Consider the following 19,881-nt stretch of genomic DNA (forward strand, 5'->3'; position numbering starts at 1 on the left):
TTTATATACAGAAAAAAAACATGTAAAAAGACCTAAAATGCTGTTTTGCAGATATTCCGACAGGACTGTAATATAATATTATCTACTTAAGCCCTGGAAGGCTTTACTCCCTTCATGACCAGGGAATTTTTTGCTATTCTGCACTGCTCTAATTTAACTGGTAATTGTGCGGTCATGCAATACTACACCCAAATGAAATTATTATTTTTATTCAAACAAATAGAACTTTCGTTTGGTGGTATATGATCACCACTGTTTTTTTTTTTTTTAATTTTTTACTATATAAAACGAAAAAAAAGACCGAAAACTTTGAAAAAAACCCACAATCATTTTTAATTTCTGCTATAAAAAATATCCAATAAAAAAATAAATCAAATTTGCACATAAACTGAAGCACGAGAAATGTATTCTGCATGTCTTTGATAAAAAAAAAAAACAACAAACAAAAAGTCTATATTGATTGGTTTGTATGAAAGTTAAAGTGTCTACAAACTATGGTATATAGACTGGAATTTTTATTCATTTATTTTACCAGTACTGGCGGTGATCAGCAACTTATAATGGGACTGTGATAGTGTGGTGGGCAATCTGACAGTGGGTGGGAACTGACCGACACTGACATCTCCAGTGACACTAATACAGGGTGCAGCAACATAACTTCCTTTTTTGAAATGCGTGCAATTCAGGCTGTAGCGGCCATAGCGGGGCGGGAGTGGTCTCAGGCGACAGGCGTAGTTCTAACGTTTTTGTTCTCTTCCAGGTCAGTCAGCTGGGATTATTGGTCCCTGGTTCTCTGAAGAAAATGAGGTCACAGTGACAGTGAATTCAGACCGGTATGTGAATATGTTGGAGGAATTTGTTTTTTCACGACTTGATGAATTGGATTTAGGGGACATTTGGTTCCAACAGGACGGAGCAACGGCTCACACTTCAAGAGCATCAATGGCTGTTTTAAGGGAACACTTCCCGGAGCGCCTCATCTCAATAAGGGGCGATTTGGAGTGGCCAGCCCGCTCCCCCAATTTGGCCCCTTGCGACTTTTTTTTGTGGGGTTTTTTAAAATCCCGCGTTTATGTAAACCGTCCAAGGACCCTACAAGACCTGAAGGCCAACATCCGCGCAGAAATTGCCAACATACCCCCTGCTATGCTGGTAAGGGTCATGAAAAACGCCAGAAATCGGCTTATTCAGTGTATGGACAATGGGGGGCGTCAGCTACCTGATATGATTTTCAAAACTGTGCAAAACAGAACTTTAGATATGTACCTACATTATTAAAGACAATAAAAACAATTCTGATTCATAAAATGGGTTTTATTGCGTTTTGAAAAAAGGAAGTTATGTTGCCGCACCCTGTACAATGATCAGTGATAATACTATACACTGTCGCTGTACAAATGACACAGAGGAAAGGGTTAACACTAGAGATGAGCGAATCGAACTAGGCGAACCGGAATTCGAGTCGAATTTCAGGAAATATTCGATTCGTGTCGAAACCGAAATTTTGCCTACTTCGGGTGCGCGAATCGAACATTTCCCGATCAGCCGGCAAAAGTGTCCCTGCAGTGAGCTCCGCTATTTCTGACAGTTCTCTGACAGAAGGAACACATGTTTAGCGGTTGAAACATTGTATCTATTAGTTTACATTTAGGATACAGATGTTTCAACCACTGTACATGTGAAGAAGTTGTGAGAGAACTGTCAGAAATAGAGGAACTCTGCACATACACTTTTTGCCGGCTTGGAATTATTCTTCTTTTCATCCTACTTCTTCTTCTTCTTCATCCTCAGAAGAAGAGGATGAGGATGAGGATGAAGAAGAAGAAGAAGAAGAAGAAGAAGAAGAAGAAGAAGTAGGATGAAAAGAAGAATAATTCCAAGCCGGCAAAAAGTGTATGTGCAGAGTTCCTCTATTTCTGACAGTTCTCTCACAGCTTCTTCACATGTACAGCGGTTGAAACATCTGTATCCTAAATGGAAACTAATAGATACAATTTGTATCTATTAGTTTCCATTTAGGATACAGATATTTCAACCGCTGTACATGTGAAGAAGCTGTGAGAGAACTGTCAGAAATAGAGGAACTCTGCACATACACTTTTTGCCGGCTTGGAATTATTCTTCTTTTCATTCTTCTTCTTCTTCCTCATCCTCATCCTCATCCTCTTCTTCTGAGGATGAGGATGAAGAAGAAGAAGAAGAAGAAGTAGGATGAAAAGAAGAATAATTCCAAGCCGGCAAAAAGTGTATGTGCAGAGTTCCTCTATTCTGCAGATACACTTAGAGGAGCTCTGCAGATACACTTAGAGGAGCTCTGCACATACACTTTTTGCCGGCTTGGAATTAATCTTATTTTCATCCTACTTCTTCTTCTTCTTCTTCTTCATCCTCATCCTCAGAAGAAGAAGAGGATGAGGATGAAGAAGAAGAAGAAGTAGGATGAAAATAAGAATAATTCCAAACCGGAAAAAAGTGTATGTGCAGAGCTCCTCTAAGTGTATCTGCAGAGCTCCTCTAAGTGTATCTGCAGAATAGAGGAACTCTGCACATACACTTTTTGCCGGAAACCGCTGTATGGAGTGAATGTCCCAGAACTGTCAGAAATAGACTATTTATGACAGTTCTGGGACATTCACTGCATACAGCTGTTTTAACCGCTGTATGGAGGGAATGTCATGGAACTGTCAGAAATAGACTATTAATGACAGTTCTGGGACTGTCCTTCCATGCAGCGGTTGAAACATTGTATGTATTTGTTTCCATAAATGGATCCATTTATGGAAACAAATACATACAATGTTTCAACCGCTGTATGGAAGGACAGTCCCACAACTGTCATTAATAGTCTATTTCTGACAGTTCCATGACATTCCCTCCATACAGCGGTTAAAACAGCTGTATGGAGTGAATGTCCCAGATCTATCAGAAATAGACTATTTATGACAGTTCTGGGACATTCACTGCATACAGCTGTTTTAACCGCTGTATGGAGGGAATGTCATGGAACTGTCAGAAATAGACTATTAATGACAGTTGTGGGACTGTCCTTCCATACAGCGGTTGAAACATTGTATGTATTTGTTTCCATAAATGGATCCATTTATGGAAACAAATACATACAATGTTTCAACCGCTGCATGGAAGGACAGTCCCAGAACTGTCATTAATAGTCTATTTCTGACAGTTCTATGACATTCCCTCCATACAGCGGTTGAAACCGCTGTATGGAGTGAATGTCCCAGAACTGTCAGAAATAGACAGAAACTGTCACAGAACTGTCCTTCTTCTCATCCTTCTCCTTCTTCTCATCCTTCTCCTTCTTCTCATCCTTCTCCTTCTGCTCATCCTTCTTCTCATCCTTCTCCTTCTCCTTCTCCTTCTTCTCATCCTTCTCCTTCTCCTTCTTCTCATCCTTCTCCTTCTCATCCTTCTCCTTCTTCTCATCCTTCTCCTTCTTCTCATCCTTCTCCTTCTTCTCATCCTTCTCCTTCTCCTTCTCATCCTTCTCCTTCTTCTCATCCTTCTCCTTCTCCTCATCCTTTTTCTTCTCATCCTTCTCCTTCTCCTTCTTCTCATCCTTCTCCTTCTTCTCATCCTTCTCCTTCTTCTCATCCTTCTCCTTCTTCTCATCCTTCTCCTTCTTCTCATCCTTCTCCTTCTTCTCCTTCTTCTCATCATTCTCCTTCTTCTCATCCTTCTCCTTCTTCTCATCCTTCTCCTTCTTCTCATCCTTCTTCTTCTCATCCTTCTCCTTCTTCTCATCCTTCTCCTTCTTCTCATCCTTCTCCTTCTTCTCATCCTTCTCCTTCTCTTCCTTCTCCTTCTTCTCATCCTTCTCCTTCTTCTCATCCTTCTTCTTCTCATCCTTCTTCTTCTCATCCTTCTCCTCCTTCTCATCCTTCTTCTCATCCTTCTTCTTCTCATCCTTCTCCTTCTTCTCATCCTTCTCCTTCTCCTTCTTCTCATCCTTCTCCTTCTTCTCATCCTTCTCCTTCTTCTCATCCTTCTCCTTCTTCTCATCCTTCTCCTTCTTCTCATCCTTCTCCTTCTCCTTCTTCTCTTCCTTCTCCTTCTTCTCATCATTCTCCTTCTTCTCATCATTCTCCTTCTTCTCATCCTTCTCCTTCTTCTCATCCTTCTCCTTCTTCTCATCCTTCTTCTTCTCATCCTTTTCCTTCTTCTCATCCTTCTTCTTCTCATCCTTCTTCTTCTCATCCTTCTTCTTCTCATCCTTCTTCTTCTCATCCTTCTCCTTCTCATCCTTCTCTTTCTTCTCATCCTTCTCCTTCTCCTTCTTCTCATCCTTCTCCTTCTTCTCATCCTTCTCCTTCTCCTTCTTCTCATCCTTCTCCTTATTCTCAGCCTTCTTCTTCTCATCCTTCTCCTTCTCATCCTTCTCCTTCTCATCCTTCTCCTTCTTCTCATCCTTCTCCTTCTTCTCATCCTTCTCCTTCTCCTTCTTCTCATCCTTCTCCTTCTCCTTCTTCTCATCCTTCTCCTTCTCCTTCTTCTCATCCTTCTCCTTCTTCTCATCCTTCTCCTTCTTCTCATCCTTCTCCTTCTCCTTCTTCTCATCCTTCTCCTTCTCCTTCTTCTCATCCTTCTCCTTCTCCTTCTTCTCATCCTTCTCCTTCTCCTTCCTCATCTCCAAGGGCATTTAAATTAAAGGTACAGTGTTCTGCACTAATTTAAAGGCTCTCTGAAGCCTAGAAACCCTTTAAATAAGTCATCTTCGTAGCGGAGAAATTCGCATCGAATCGAATTTCACACTGGAATTCGCCGAATCAGCCGAATCGAATTTTTCATTTCTTCGCTCATCTCTAGTTAACACCCAGGGGCAATTAAAGGGTTAACTGTGTGCCTAACATTGTGTAATGTGTGCTGCTTTTGCAAAGTTTTTAGTACAGCTCGGGCATTGTATTGTCAGCTCTAACAGGAAGATAGGATCTTTCTGTACTTCTTGCAGATCAACTGGTATTTTTCTGTGCTCACAGAAGTCTCAAACTATGAATGCATTGCAGAGATATATTGTAAGTATTTTTCTTTCCATTTATCCTCGACATACACTTCAAGCAGAGGACAACAATCACTTGTACAAAATAAACCGTTAAAGAGGTTGTAAACCTTAGACATGAAATATGAACAAAGCATATCCCTCTATAGTGTGTAATTGTCTCAAGAGCACTAAGTGTCATTTCTGTCTGATGCCTCGTTAATCTGCTATCATTATGAATCACTTCTGACAAGTTTTCCTGACATCAAGAGAAAATAGTGACAGGGGAGGGACCTCCAGCAGATTGACAGCCCCAGCTCTGTTCCTGTGAGCTGTGTGAAGGGGGGTGTGTCCCTTCCCTCCAATCAGCTCTCAGAGCTCTCCTCACTGAGCTCTACAGTATATCAGCTCTCTGCCCCATTTTTTCTGAACTCTCAGACAAGCTTTATAAATTCATCACTTTGAATGGATGCAGAGAAAAGCAGACTGCAGATAGGCAGGTAAAAAGTTATGTAGGAGGATTTGTTTCGTCTGTGTGTATCATCTGAGGCCAGTCACTTCACTGGGTATAGTGTAAGGGTTTACAGCTACTCCAGGAAAAAAATTATACCTTGCAGTGTGCCTGCACCTGCACTGAAAAGGGTGAATTGCTCATTTAGGTTTAGAGGACCTGTTAAAGTGGAACGCTCTCAGTCAACAATGACTATTTTTAATCCTTATGCTGCTAGCATTAGTAAATAGGAAGGAATATTATATTTACTTGTTTTAAACTTTTTTTTCTACATTTCCTCTGTCACTTTCTGTTTTCCATGCCTAGGCAAATGATGTCATATATCCCAGCAGTCTTCAGGAGGGCTTTTCTTAGCTAAGCACACCCTCCTACCTGCATACCTGAACTAATGGCAGATGGATTCCAGGAAGTAAATGCTGCATGAATCATCAACCCTTACTCAAGATGGCCATGGCCAGAAATACTAGGGGGTGTTTATCAAGTGATTTCTCAGCAAAATAAAGCATGGAGACATGGATGGATGGGTGAGTAGTGCTTTGGATATTAAAAATGAATTAAATAGTGTTTTTGTTTTGTGGTGCTCAGATGCAGAATAGTTCCACTTTAAGGTAGAGTTATTTACCTGACCCTCCGCACTGCTAGACCAGTCCCTGTGGCATCTTCTCCCCTTAGGTTCCAGTGGTCTAAAGCCAGCTTAGATAGTTTGAATCTCGACCAGTTCACCTGCGACCAGCTAAGATTCGAACCATGTATGGGCAAGTTGATTGATCGATCAACTCGGGTACAATCAGCCTGTCGGATTTACATGCAATTATAATATCTGCTAGCAGTAATCACTGTCTTCTCAGAGAACACAATGACTCTGCGGGTGGGATTCCCCCATCAACACCATCTGTGTTGATGGGGGAATCAAGCGATTTTCTTTCCTGCAATCCATGGTTTCAAGAAAGAAAATCGCTCCATCTATGGCTGGTTTACGGTCCTGACATCATCAAGGGTAATGCAGGATAAATAGCCATGCATTGGATGTGATGACACGAAGGGACAATCCACTGCTGGAACATGGGGGAGCTCCATCTGTCAGGGGGTGGAGGATCAGGTAAGTTAAAGAACGTTTACTCTCACCAAGGCTAAACAGACAGGTAACTCTTGCAGAGTGGGAACAGCCCCACTTTAGAATTTCTCAGAACTGGGCTTTAAATTTTACATCAGCAGGAGAGGTGGCAGGTACGTTATGCTCTGGAATTCTGGGAATGTTACAGAACATTCATTTAGACAACAGTAGCTGGGTTAAAATACTATGAATACCACAGGTAACTGTTAGAAGAGGCCCTTGTAAATCCAAAACGTAAAGAATCACCAGCCTTGCACATTCATTCTTGTGCTGTCAGCTCACTCCTCTAACACTGGCATGGTGCAGATGGAATCATTTGCTTACAATTTCGCTTGTTACAGCTCACGGATATTAACAAGCAGATTTAATAGAGACCTGGACAGCAAATAACTCACATTTTACAAGAGGGATTTCATCACGGAGGCCCATGTAAAGGGCCAAGTAATTAAGATGCAAGATAGTAAAAGGTTACTTTTCAATTAACTCTGACAAAAGGCTTCTGTTGAACAAGCAGTTCCAAACAGTATATGAAAGCCCATCGACCCGCAGACAATATTTATTCCCATATATACAGTTTTATAATTAGGCTAAGGATGTTTATTGGTTACACAAGCATCTTGGTAAATGTACACATCATACAAAAATGATTTTGCTTTTAAAATGGATCTATACTATATAACAAAATGGATCTTTTAAAGCTCCATCTGTACACAAAAAAAAAAAAAAAAGGCTAAAGCCCCTTCTCCTTTAAAAGGATAAGTTTGCCTTTAGTAATGTGGTATACATATATGTAGGCAAGCGCCACCACCCCGTGACAGCAGGTGGGGGTTTCCCTCTCCGCATTCGCTATCATGTTTTAAAAACGCTTCTGTGAATGAATGAACTAGAAGTGCCGTCTGCCACAGTGGCAGACAGCTTGTAGTTCTCAATTACCTACATGGGTACTCATCAGTGGCCTCATAGTTCACTGACACTTCCTGCAGCTGAGTAACTGTCTGCCTGTATGTAAGTACAGGCAGATAGCTGTCAGCAGTGTCTGCAGGAGCTTGACATTGCACCCGTGATCTACTGATCACGAGTGCAATGCTTTGCATGCTCTAAAAAAACGTATAATTGCACATTTTTGTTACTGCAAAAATTACTTTTTTGTAGTAAAGTGAACTTAACCCCTTGATGTCGGCGTCACACAAATATGCGGCCTCACGGAACTGGGCTTTTTTCCATGGGGCTGCATATTTGCGTACCTGTTTTTCTGCTGGGAGCGTGCCGCAATGCGCGCTCCCAGCACAAAGACTGCAGTGTCACTGAGAGCCCCAGGTCCCGTTCTAACGATTGGGACCCGGGACTCCCGATTCCGGGTCACATGATCGCTGTGATAGCCTCTGATTGGTGATCAGTCACTGCAGCCCGGCCCCTTGTTTTTTTCTCTCTCTCTATGAAAGGAGAAGAGAGACACATTGTATCTCTCGAACTCCTGGCATAGAGAGAAAAAAAAGTTTGTAAAAAAAAAAAAAGGATAAATAATTCATTATTAAAAGAAAAAAGAAGAAAGAAAAAATATCTAGATCAAGGTGTGATCTAGTTCAGTGCCAGGGTTATTGTTTGGGTCAAGGTCAGGGTTAAAGGTCAAGGTCAAAAGGTCAGGATTTATAAAAAAAAAAAAAAATTGGTGTCAGTGAGTGTCAATGTGTTTTAGGTTAAAAAAACAAAACAAAAAAAGACAAAAAAAAGACAAAAACAAAATGTGCACTATTGTTTCTGGGCAGTACTACGGGTGCAAACAACAAATAACACACACATATATGGTATCGCTGCAATCGCCAAGAGCTGGATAATTAATTTTGGGTTGTTCTTTGGTGGTAGGTTATGGTAGTAACAAGAAACACACAGCTAAATTAAAAAAAATTTTTTTTTTTTACTTTTTTGGGCCAGTTTTCTTTTGATAATAAAAACAAATCAATAGATACCCATTACCATTTACCACCAAATGAAAGCCCAATTTGTCCTGCAAGAAACGCAGTATAATTCACCTGGATGTACAAAGTAATTGTGATGATATGTACGGTTTTACTAACACATGTCAAAGTTGCAAAATTCTGCCTAGACATTTAGATTTGTTTTACCCTTAAGCGTGAAGAGGTTAAGCAGAGCTCCACCGAAAAGGGGAAGGAATTAGCACCTTTAAAGAGCAGGGGGGAGTGGGTTTTGACCACCTCCGCTGCGTCACCTAGACAATCAGAATGGGAAGTTCTCCTCCCCCTACTCTGTCTTCTGGGACACGTGACAGGTCTCAGAGGACTGCAGGACCATTCACAATGCGTAGCGCCGCTCGCACATGTGCAGTGGGCACACAGCTGTGAAGCCGCAAGCTGTCACAACCGGATGCCCACACTTAAGCTGACACAGGACGGCTGGTGAACCTGGCTGTGGTGAGGACACTGCTGGATCGAGGGACAGGTGAGTGTCTGTTTTTTAAAAGTTAAAAGCTACAGTTTTTGTAGCTGCCGGCTTTTATTTTTTTTCATCAGAGACTGGAGCTCCGCTTTAACCTTCAAAAATGACATTTTGTAAAGGTTCTGCAGTGCCCGCTCATGGGGCACTGGTTACATGATCTCTGTCAAAGACTCCTGGGGAACAGATATGTAAGCACAGCAGGCCAGTCAAGGCCTAACGGCATTTTACCAAAATCCTTCTTCACAAAGGCAGAAACCCCCGACTACTGCCTTTATCAAGTTCAACTAAAAAAAAAAAACAAAGCATGAAACCTCAGAACCCTAAACCCACAGCTGCTCCAATGGAAGGGATACACATCTCAATAGAAAGCTCTGCTGTCACAGTGACCATTACTTGTATAATTGTATAAAGGAGCACTGAGCGCACACTCTTACAGCTTAGCTGAAAAGTGTTTTTGTTTGATTCTCCAGCATAGTGCTGAAAACCTATCTGGCATTCATTCAGAGAGCGGAGCTTTTTTTCACTTTTTATCTACTTCACAAATTGGATTAATCAAAAAAGCAATGCGGCCACTTTTAGGAAAACAAAGCTTGGATAAGAAACTACTCAGGTGGGTCACAGATATCACAGGTAGCGAGACATGTGAGTACAATTTGACAGCTGAAAGATCTATTTTGGCAAGGATCTTTTCATAAACATGTATGCCTGAATCCCCAGAGTTTGCACAGTTATGTGAGTGAGAGTCTGGGGGTAAGAGCAGTCAGATATCTCCAATGTGACCTTTTCTCAGGAATTGGGCTTCTATAATTCTATGTCTGATCACTTTAACAGATAAGTGTACTATAAAACAAAGTGAATTTACTCTGTTTGCCCATTTGTCCTGGCCTAACCTAACTCACCCTTCCCTTCCATAGAAAAAAAGATTGTTTGATGTGCCATACACATAACGTTCATATCCATCCATCTACTTTCCTATGATCAGATTTTCCATCCAGAAGGATCAAATTAATTTTGATGAAATAGATAGTTTTTGCTCAAAATTGAACGATGACACAATGTGTGTCTTTTCAATAATTTATAGATTCATTCATATTGTCCAATTCAATGAAGAAAGGTTTGATCTGATCATTACATATCTGGCCACCATTAAACCTCCTCAGACCCCTTTCACGCGAACGTTCCGACTGGGTCTGCCTGTCTGTTTTTTCAGGCAGACCTGATTGGAACCTCCATTCTCCTCTAAACAGACGTGTCCGTTTACATCCGCCGACATCCAATCCAAAACAGACATTCCCCGTTTGTCCAGTGGAATGGACTGGATGACAGTTGGGTGTAACTGAGTAGGCAATCCATTTACATCCAACTGGCTACATAAGATAGCAGGCATAAGTAGAGTGGACATGGACCTGTCATCTGCCTGCTCAGCGGGGATCACAGCTGGAGTGCACCCCACTTGAAAGAGGCCTTACAGTTTTTGTCATGTATCTTGGAAACTATCGATGAGAGCTCTTTGCGGAGTTCCTGTGTCTCATTATAGCAGTGTTTCTCAACTCCAGTCCTCATGGACCCCCAACAGGTCATGTTTTCAGGATTTCCCTCAGATGAAACAGCTGTGGTAATTACTAAGGCAGTGAAACTGATCAAATCACCTGTGCAAAATAATGGAAATCCTGAAAACATGACCTGTTGGGGGTCCATGAGGACTGGAGTTGAGAAACACTGCATTATAGGAAGTTCCAATTCTCACAGAAAACAGAAAGGTGAGTGGAACACCCAAACTCCTAGGTGGAAAGGAATAAGGAATTATGCCAGAAAAATCTTATTGTTGTAGCATTCAAGATATATTAGAGGGCAGATGATGACGAAGGACTACTATTATATGAATGGACTTGTGAGCCACTGGAGTTAAGAATCAGTGTATTAGATCGCTGGAATCTTTGCTCACCCTCATAAGATGTCTACTATATATAAAAAAACAGTTGATAATTACCGCGCTCTAATACTACTGTGCCAATATTATATACTTAAAAATGCAACTAATTAATATATACTGTGAAAATATCAACTTATCAACTACATTACCAAAATTAATCAAATTATATTACCACAGTGTTTTATCAAAAAATAAATAAAAATAAAAAAATGTGTGAATAAATCCAATTGTGATAATTTTACAATGTAAATATTTCATTAGAAATCGGGGTCAAGGTGCCCCTTGTGTAGCCTCCGGGAGTGACACAGCCAGGACCCCGGCTTGCCCATCTCCTGGTGGGGCGTACTTAAGGACCTGGTACTTACACGCAGCTAATTCCATCGGCACCAGCAGGAGCTCTGAAGAACACCAGTTAGTACTTAGACTCAGCACCTCAGGATACATTGAGCATTGGAGTGAGGAGAGGCTCTAGGAGGGCGAAATCCTTATGCCTATATAGGCTCAGAAGATAAGCCGTATGTTTCCAGCCATACCATCATAAGCAGCTTGAATGGAGAGTATATTATCATCATCTTCTCCCTGCTGAACTTTTAAAAAAACTTTTTTGCACATCTTTCATTTTTGCACTTTTTTGCACATTTTCTTTTGTTGAATTTCATATATATTTAAAAAAAATTTTTTATTTCAATTAATTTATATATATATATATATATATATATATATATATTTATATATATATAATTATTCTTTGTTTTGCACAATTTTCACATTGGACTTTATGAATTTATTTATTTATTTCTAATGAAATATTTACATTGTAAAATTATCACAATTGAATTTATTCACACATTTTTTATTTATATTTATTTTTTGATAAGACACTGTGGTAATATAATTTGATTAATTTTGGTAAGGTAGTTGATAAGTTGATATTTTCACAGTATATATTAATTAGTTGCATTTCTAAGTATATAATATTGGCATGGTAGTATTAGAGCGCGGTAATTATCAACTGTTTTTTTTATATATAGATGACTAAGGACTACTTTTGGCATGGTCCAGTGCGATTCGGCTCGTTCAAAATGAATGGGCTTAAATCGCATAGCATTGCACTGCATGTAAATTGGCTCTAAGCACACCAATCTTCACATATACCTTTTACATTACTTTTAGGTAGACTGGTGCCTTAAAGCTGGGTATACACAAACGTTTTTTTCATTTCCCGTTCAGCCAGAGGATTAATGAAAAAAACCTGATAGATCCCTGTATCAACAGATGTAATGTGGTTGCAAGGATCTCACCCGCTGTGCTACTGTATTCTGATAGGGAAATTTTTTCCCCACCCCAGCAGAATACACTGAGCAGTTCTAGCAGCCATTGGCTGTGAGCACTGATCAAATGCTGGTTTTCCAGCATGCCTGTTTGACAGAGGCCAGTCATTAAATCTGCTTCTGTTGAAGAGACAGCAGTACACATTGACTGAAAGTCGTCCGGTTCCTGCTAAACAGGCCAATTTGCAGCCCACGTGTACCAGGCTTAAGTTTGGATTTCAGGGACTGAATAATGTGCATTGCACAGCAGCATTAGACTTACCGGCAAATGGAAGGGAAGCAATCCTGTAGTCCTTTTTTCTTCAGCAAAGATCCTTCCAAACAGTACATAATAATGTCCATCACCTAAGATAAAATACAAGTTTAGATACAGAACATTTAACAAGAAACCTTATTTTTAGTACACTTATTGGCAGCTGAATTGGGTCATGATGTGCTTGCGATTACTGAAACCATAATAGTTACATTATTGCAAAATCCCATAGTAAATGCCAATTTGACAATCCTATATCCCACAATGAAAATTGTCTCTCCAAAGAAGACAGACTTCAGGCAACAACTTCAACAACAGATATAAGTTCTGGGCAAATGCTTCACAGGGCAGCAATTGCTTTTACCTAATTGGCAATGAGTAAATTCCAATTATTCAACTCATGAATTCAAACTAGCAAGAATTATTTAACTGAAAGAGTAGTTGATGCTTGAAATAGACATCCAGCAGGGATAGTGAGTCAGTCAACAGTAGGTTGAGATTCACATGATGTAAAAGAAAGTGTGATTCATCAGGCCAGGCCACCTTCTTTCATTGCCCTGTGGTCCAGGTCTGAAGCTTACGTGGCAATTATAGGCGCTTTTTGCTGTGGACACGGGTCAGCATAGGCACCCTGACCGGTCTGCGGCTACACAGCCCCATACACAACAAACTATGATGTTCTGACACCTTTCTATTGGAACCAACATGAACTTTTTCAGCATTTCAGCTACAGTAACTCTTCTATTGGATAGGACTACACAGGCCAACCTTTACTCCGCATGTGCATCAATGAGCCTTGACCACCAATGAATCGTTAGTTTTCAACGGATCGTCAGTTTTCTAACCTTGGACCACTTTTGGTTGGTCCTGACCACTGCAGACTGGGAACATCCCACAAGAGCTAAAGGTTTGGAGTTCCTTTGACCCAGGCATCTAGCCATTACAATTTGACCCTTGACGAAGTCGTTCAAATCTATATGCTCGCCCGTTTTTTCCAATTTCAACACATCAACTTTGGGGGCAACATGTTCACTTGCTGTCTAATATATCCCACCCACTTTCAGATGCCATTGTAATGAGATAATCAATATCATTCACTTTACCTGTAAGTGGTATAGTTAGTAGATCAGTGTGTGTATGTATGTATGTATATATATATTATATATATATATATATATATATATATATATACACACACACACACACACACACACACACATACATACATACATACACACACATATACATACGTATATATATATACACACACACACACACATACATAAACACACAGTATATATAAATATAAAAATGGGGCAGACTCAATGGACCCGCTTGATCTTTTCACTGCCATTGCTCTTCTCTGTTTAAATTTTGCACAATAAATTTGCAAGTAAAATAAATTATTATTATACAGGATTTATATAGCGCCAACAGTTTTCTCAGCGCTTTACAATATAACATAAATGACCTACCTTCCAGGTTGTTTTAACATAAGTCCTTTATTGGTCCTGGGCAACTTTTTTTAGTTTTAGATAAAGGAGGGATTTTTTTTTGCCATCTTTATCCCATTAGGAATATTTCCCTTTCCATTCTGCACTGTAGACACAACAGGAAGTGAGAATAAACCTCTCCAAAATGAGAGGAATTCCCATGACAGTTGTCACAGCAACAATTTTCCTCAATAGATGATTGTTCCTCAGTTCCCAATCTGGTGATAAATTAGGATTTGGGATTTTTGATAACTTTCTCTGTGACAAATAGAGAAGGTGAATCCCCCCAGCAGAGACAGACACCATTCTAAACCCTAACCAAGATCTGTAACTAAAAAGAAAAGTTTGGACTTTAGAGACACTTTTAAGGATAAGAAAAGTTTAGCAAAAAAAAAAAAAATCCACACTGTATCACCCTCTCCACGATCATTAACATGATAGAGGAGGTAGAGTGTTGCTGTCTCCCAGTGTCTGGGCCTGTGCAATGATTTACTCCCAGGCAGCCCATTATTGTCTATGGCAGTCACCAACATAAGTGTTTTGTACAACTCGCAGATCCCAGGAGGATGCTCAGCCCAGTGCAGGCTGAGGCAGGGAGATGCTTCTACAGCCTGGTCTGAGGTCTATGTTCACATAAACAATTTAATTAGGGAGCCCAGATGATTGAAGTTTCCTAAAGAAAACTTATCATCTTTTAAAACTTATATAGCTCCATCATATCCTGTAGCACTCTACAACAAAACCCAAGAAATACAAGTTATATATAGCTTATACACATACAAAAACATTATATTAAAGCACAGCGCAAACAAAACTAATTTATAAATTAAAAAATAAAGAAATAAAAGTCCAAATAAGTCCCAAACAAAAGTCCCGTGCTCCAAAGCAAAATTTTGTGATTAAAAATGATATATATTTTCCAGTGTGCTCACATCATCTGTGATAAATCAATTTTCACCCACACTCAAGTGGATTCCCAAGCTATTAATCCACTTGATTGGTGAGTGTGGGTGAAAATTGATTTATCACAGATGATGTCAGCACGCTGGAAAATATATATCATTTTTAATCAGTTTTTTTTCCTTTGGAGCACGGGACTTTTATTTGGCACTTATTTGGACTTTTCTTTATTTTTAATTAATAAATTAATTTTGTTTGCGCTGTTTTATTATAATATTTTGATGTTTTTTCATCGTTTGAACAGCAGCATTTATTAATTGAGCTTTATTTCTTTGGCACAAGCTTTTTTTACATTTCTCACATACAAAAACATAAATCGACATTAAAAGGCTAATTTACCAAACGGCCATCCACTTACAAATGTAAAATGTTCAAAGAGTATGGTTACCTTGCAAAGTGAAAGCAAGCAAATGGTTGATCCCATGTTCACTTTGAATACCAAATCATGTGTGAAGGAAGATAAATAAAATAAAGAAATATATTTTCCTAGCACACGTTTGGTTGTTTAAAGTAGACATAGCTGTACCTTACCTTCTCTAGTCCAATGAATGCTCACTTTGCAAAGACAGCATTCACTTTTTAAAGTAAACATTTTAAACTCCTTCAGTACACCGACTGTGATGACTGCATACAACTGCCTAGCATAAAATGTGCAGCAAAAATAATTATCTGAACATAAGTAAAATACAATAAAAGTGACCATAAGCTCACCCTGCAAAAGAATCAAGGTCAGGTACAACATTTTAGGGAATAAGAATTAAAAGGTGATGTATGGTGACAGTCGGTGCCTTGTCAAGTAGCGTCAAAAGAACGTATGGACAGATCTGTGACTAAAGAGAATGTGTAATAGAAATGGACATTGTCTAGAGAGGTGAGCTCTGAAGTATAAAAAGTTAGAATGAGAAAGGAAGTTCCAGATAATGGTTCAGGAATATGAGCTGTGCTGAAGGTGAGAGTATGAAAGGTGACCGGAATGGAGAAGAAGAAAAGGTCATGCTTGGAGCAGAAGCTGCAGTTGTAACCGTCTTGAGAATTTAATGAGAAGAAGGGAAGAGAAATACCTGGATAAAGCTTTATAGAGTCAGAGGTCTGAACTATATTCTCTGTTAACAGGCACCCAGTGGTATGGTAGGTAGGGGAAGAGTAGCACTTTGACAGCGAGAGGAGAGATCAATGAAGCACCTCCAATACTTGTTTACAAGAGGAACACGTTTTCTGACCAATCTGACCAATATTCCTCCCCCAAGATTCGTCTTGGTCCTTAGTGTTTGCAGACATCACAATGACATTTAAAGTGTATGTATAGTCAAAACTTTTTATTTTACGTTTTACATAGAGTAGGGTAGAGTTAGAACCCCTTTAAATTTTTCATTGCCAGAAGATTCACCTTCTCTATTTGTATTAATGTCCATTTTCATGGAGAAAAAAAAAGTAATGAGAAACCGAGTTAACACCAGAACAGGAGGAATCTTCCTGTTGCTTCTCTGGATGAGGAAAATAAGCCTTTAATATTCCATCCAAAACATTATAAAAAGCTTTGGCTACATACACTTTATTCTTCATCCTACAAGAAGACTAATGTCTATTAGAAAATCTAATGTCTATGGATACCTTGAGCTCCTTTTGGGGGCAGTGACTGATATACTGTAAATGGTTCTATGTGCTCAGTAAAGTTGTTTTGTCAATATTTCAGAAGCAAATGGCAAGCGCTATAGAGACGGGAGCAGCTAGCACAAGAGATAGTGAAAAACATCTCAACGAACAAAATATATAAAAAGTGCAGCGCATGAAAACATATGGAGTAATGAGACAATTCAGTGACGAAAAATATATAAAATTAAATATAAATGAATCTCAGTGTAACCAACAAAATGGTTAACAATACAGTCCTTCCAATATAAATCTGTATGTCAGTGGTGTGTTGATATCAATGGAATACATTTAAATAAATACTACACTATATATCAATCTCTGGGCTCTGTGTGGAGAGCATCTTTATTTAGGATTGAACCAGATTAGTAGAGCCACCGGAGAGTGGATGGTATAGACCCAATGACATACATGCTACTGAACAAGTAGCTCTCTGGTGAGTGCATAGTGGTGGTGGATCGCACATTGGATTTCAGAGCACTGTGTGGGACTGAACACTATTTGCCGTGATTGATATCAACACACCACTGACAAAGATTTATATTGGAAGGACTTTATTGTTACACCATTTTGTTGGTTACACTGAGATTCATTTATATTTAATTTATATATTTTTTGTCACTGAATTCTCTCATTATTCACTTCATATGTTTTCATATGCTGCACTTTTTATATATGTTTTGTATATATGGTTGGTGTTTATATACTTATACTTTTAAGTGAAAGAAAAGCTCAAGTCTAACTATTCTTAAAATTGGTCTCTCCCCCCTCATCCTATCTATCCTGATTAACCTGTGTTAAAAAAAATAAAATAATTGAAGTGTGTACTTATTTTTAATCTACTTTGGTCTGATCACGTGAGTGCACAGCTCAGAGGCCCTTGTGTCAGTGAGCAGCTGCTGCAGGGGAGAGGAGGGAGCACCGAGAAAGGCTGGGCCATGGAATCCTATGGTTATATAGCCGTGGCTCCCAGAATTCACAGCCATTGTCGAGCGCTCCCGGAGCCAAAGCTGCAGGAACAAGTGAATGGACAGGATTAAAAATAGGTAAGACTACAGATCTTTTCTTTATGCGGGTTAGGTAGAATAAGTAGCAGGAGAGGGGAGGGAAAACTTTTGGACTTAGGCTTTTCTTTCACTTTAATGCACAGCGAAAAGGTAAACGGCAAAGGTCTTACTTTTGGTATTGATGTAGAACCTCAATTCCAAAAAAAGTTGTGTAAAATCTACACAAAAACAAAATGCAATGATTTGATAAACTCATAAACCCATATTTTAGTCACAATAGAAAATAGGAAGCCTTGCATACTTCAGCAGGACAATGATAAATCGCATACTGCATCTATGACAACAACATGGCTTCATAATGAATAGTCCAGATGCTTAGCTGGCCTGCCTGCAGTCCAGACCCTTCATCAACTGAAATGATTTGGCACAGCTTGGAACAAGAAGACCTAGGACCGTTGAGCAGTTAGAATCCTATGTCAGGCAAGAATGAGAAAACATTGCTCTCCCAAAACTCCAGCACCTGGTCTCTTCATTCCCCACATATTTAGAGTGGTATTAAAAGAACATTGCCATGTCCCAACTTTTTGAGACGTGTTGCTTCCATCAATTTCAAAATTACCTTATTTTTTTTTCTTAAAACGATACATTTTCTCAGTTTAAACATTTTTTTCTATTTATTTAATATGGGTTAAGGACCTTTGCAAATCATTGCATTCCGTGTTTATGTACATGTTACACAGTATCCCAACTTTTTTGGAACTGGGGTTTTAATTGATCAGTGAGCCTAAAATCCTCTTCCCCAGGCTACAAGCTGCAGAAAAGGACTGATGCTATCCTTGTGTGTAAAGCAGGGTATACACCTACTGAAATTCAGCCAGTTCAGCAGAAACCAGACAATATTTGGTCTGTCTGTACCGCTGGATGTTCACCAATCAATGAGCAGCTCCTGTCAAACAGTCACGCTGGAAAAGCAGCATTCGATCAACACTTGCAGCTAATGGCTGCAGAGCAGATCAGTGTGTTAGTTTTCTTTTATATGTCTTCCCAATCCTCCTCAACCAGGTCCAGCAGCACCACCAGGAAGATCTCAACTTCTTCAAGCCATGATGCACAGTGGGCTGTAAGTTTTTTTTACAGTATATGTTGGAAAGGGGTTTTGTAAGAAACTCATCCCGCAGAAGCAATTCTATGTCAATGATAGGAGGGTCAATGGAGAAATTCCAAATTGCACAAAGAAGGCATGGCAAAGCTGAAGGAATCTGAAATGTAGGAGTTGGGTAGATGGAACCGTTGCTTAAGGATGTCAAATGTTTTTAGAGTGCCATTCTCACAGATGTGGCTTAAATATTGCACATTCCTAGTAGCCCAAAGGGAGTGATCCAAAATGGAGCAAATTTCAGAGCAATTGGGATTCACCCACAAGGAGTGTTAGGGGAGTAACAAACGGAGGAACCCCATACTTCAGTGACAATTTGGACCCAAGCCCTGACCATTGATTTTACTGATGTAATGAGAGGATAAGGGGCTTAAATGCCCCTAAACAATATATTTCCAAAAGCCTCGAATGAGCTTACATGGGCAGCCTCTAGGACCACTGAGGTGTTTGTATCATCCGAGATTAACCAGTTATGGGTGCTGGTCAATGTATTCTGACACAAGGGAAGGGGGAGTCTCCCCTGTCAGAATACAAAGACACAGCAGGAGAGATCCGTTTATCAACATTGCTTGTGTTGATGTGGAAATCTGTGGGTTTTTTTCCTTTAACCTGGTTGAACGAAAAATAAATCAGGGTGTATACCCAGCTTAAAGTGGCCTATCGTCAACAGTACAACAAGCTCTGTGCTGGATCAGTGCTGAAGCTCTCAAAAGAGAGAAACTCATGCTCCCTGCTGAATGGAGAGAGCACAAGCTCTGACTAAGCAAAGGACGGGTTGGACCGCTGCAGAGAGACCCGCAGATAGCAGCAGTCCTTTTCTGCATCCTTCAGACTGGATGGTAGCGGGAGACAATTTTAGACTCATGGCAGGGACGTTTGTTGTTTACATTTTTGCTGCACATTGAATATATCTAGATAATGTTATAAGCCACGGCACCACCTGCCTGGAGTTTGCATGTTCTCCCTGTGATTGCGTGGGTTTCCTTCGGGTACTCCGGTTTCCTCCCACACTACAAAGACATGCTG

At 39.8% G+C, this 19,881-nt stretch overlaps 1 protein-coding gene across 4 annotated transcripts in view; it reads right to left on the reverse strand.

Annotated features, from left to right (window-relative positions):
- WDR7 (WD repeat domain 7) overlaps positions 1–19,881 on the reverse strand; it is a 591,021-nt gene that overhangs the window by 111,859 nt on the left and 459,281 nt on the right. For all 4 annotated transcript variants that reach the window (XM_089690073.1, XM_089690072.1, XM_089690071.1 and 1 more), the window contains one exon: positions 12,599–12,681. In XM_089690073.1, coding sequence (XP_089546199.1) covers positions 12,599–12,681 — 83 coding nt within the window. The remainder of the gene's footprint in view (positions 1–12,598; positions 12,682–19,881) is intronic.

This window comes from Staurois parvus, unplaced genomic scaffold (assembly GCF_062004578.1).
Source record: "Staurois parvus isolate SC_StPar_1 unplaced genomic scaffold, SC_StPar_1.0 ptg000513l, whole genome shotgun sequence".
In the NCBI taxonomy this organism is placed as follows: Eukaryota; Metazoa; Chordata; class Amphibia; order Anura; family Ranidae; genus Staurois; species Staurois parvus.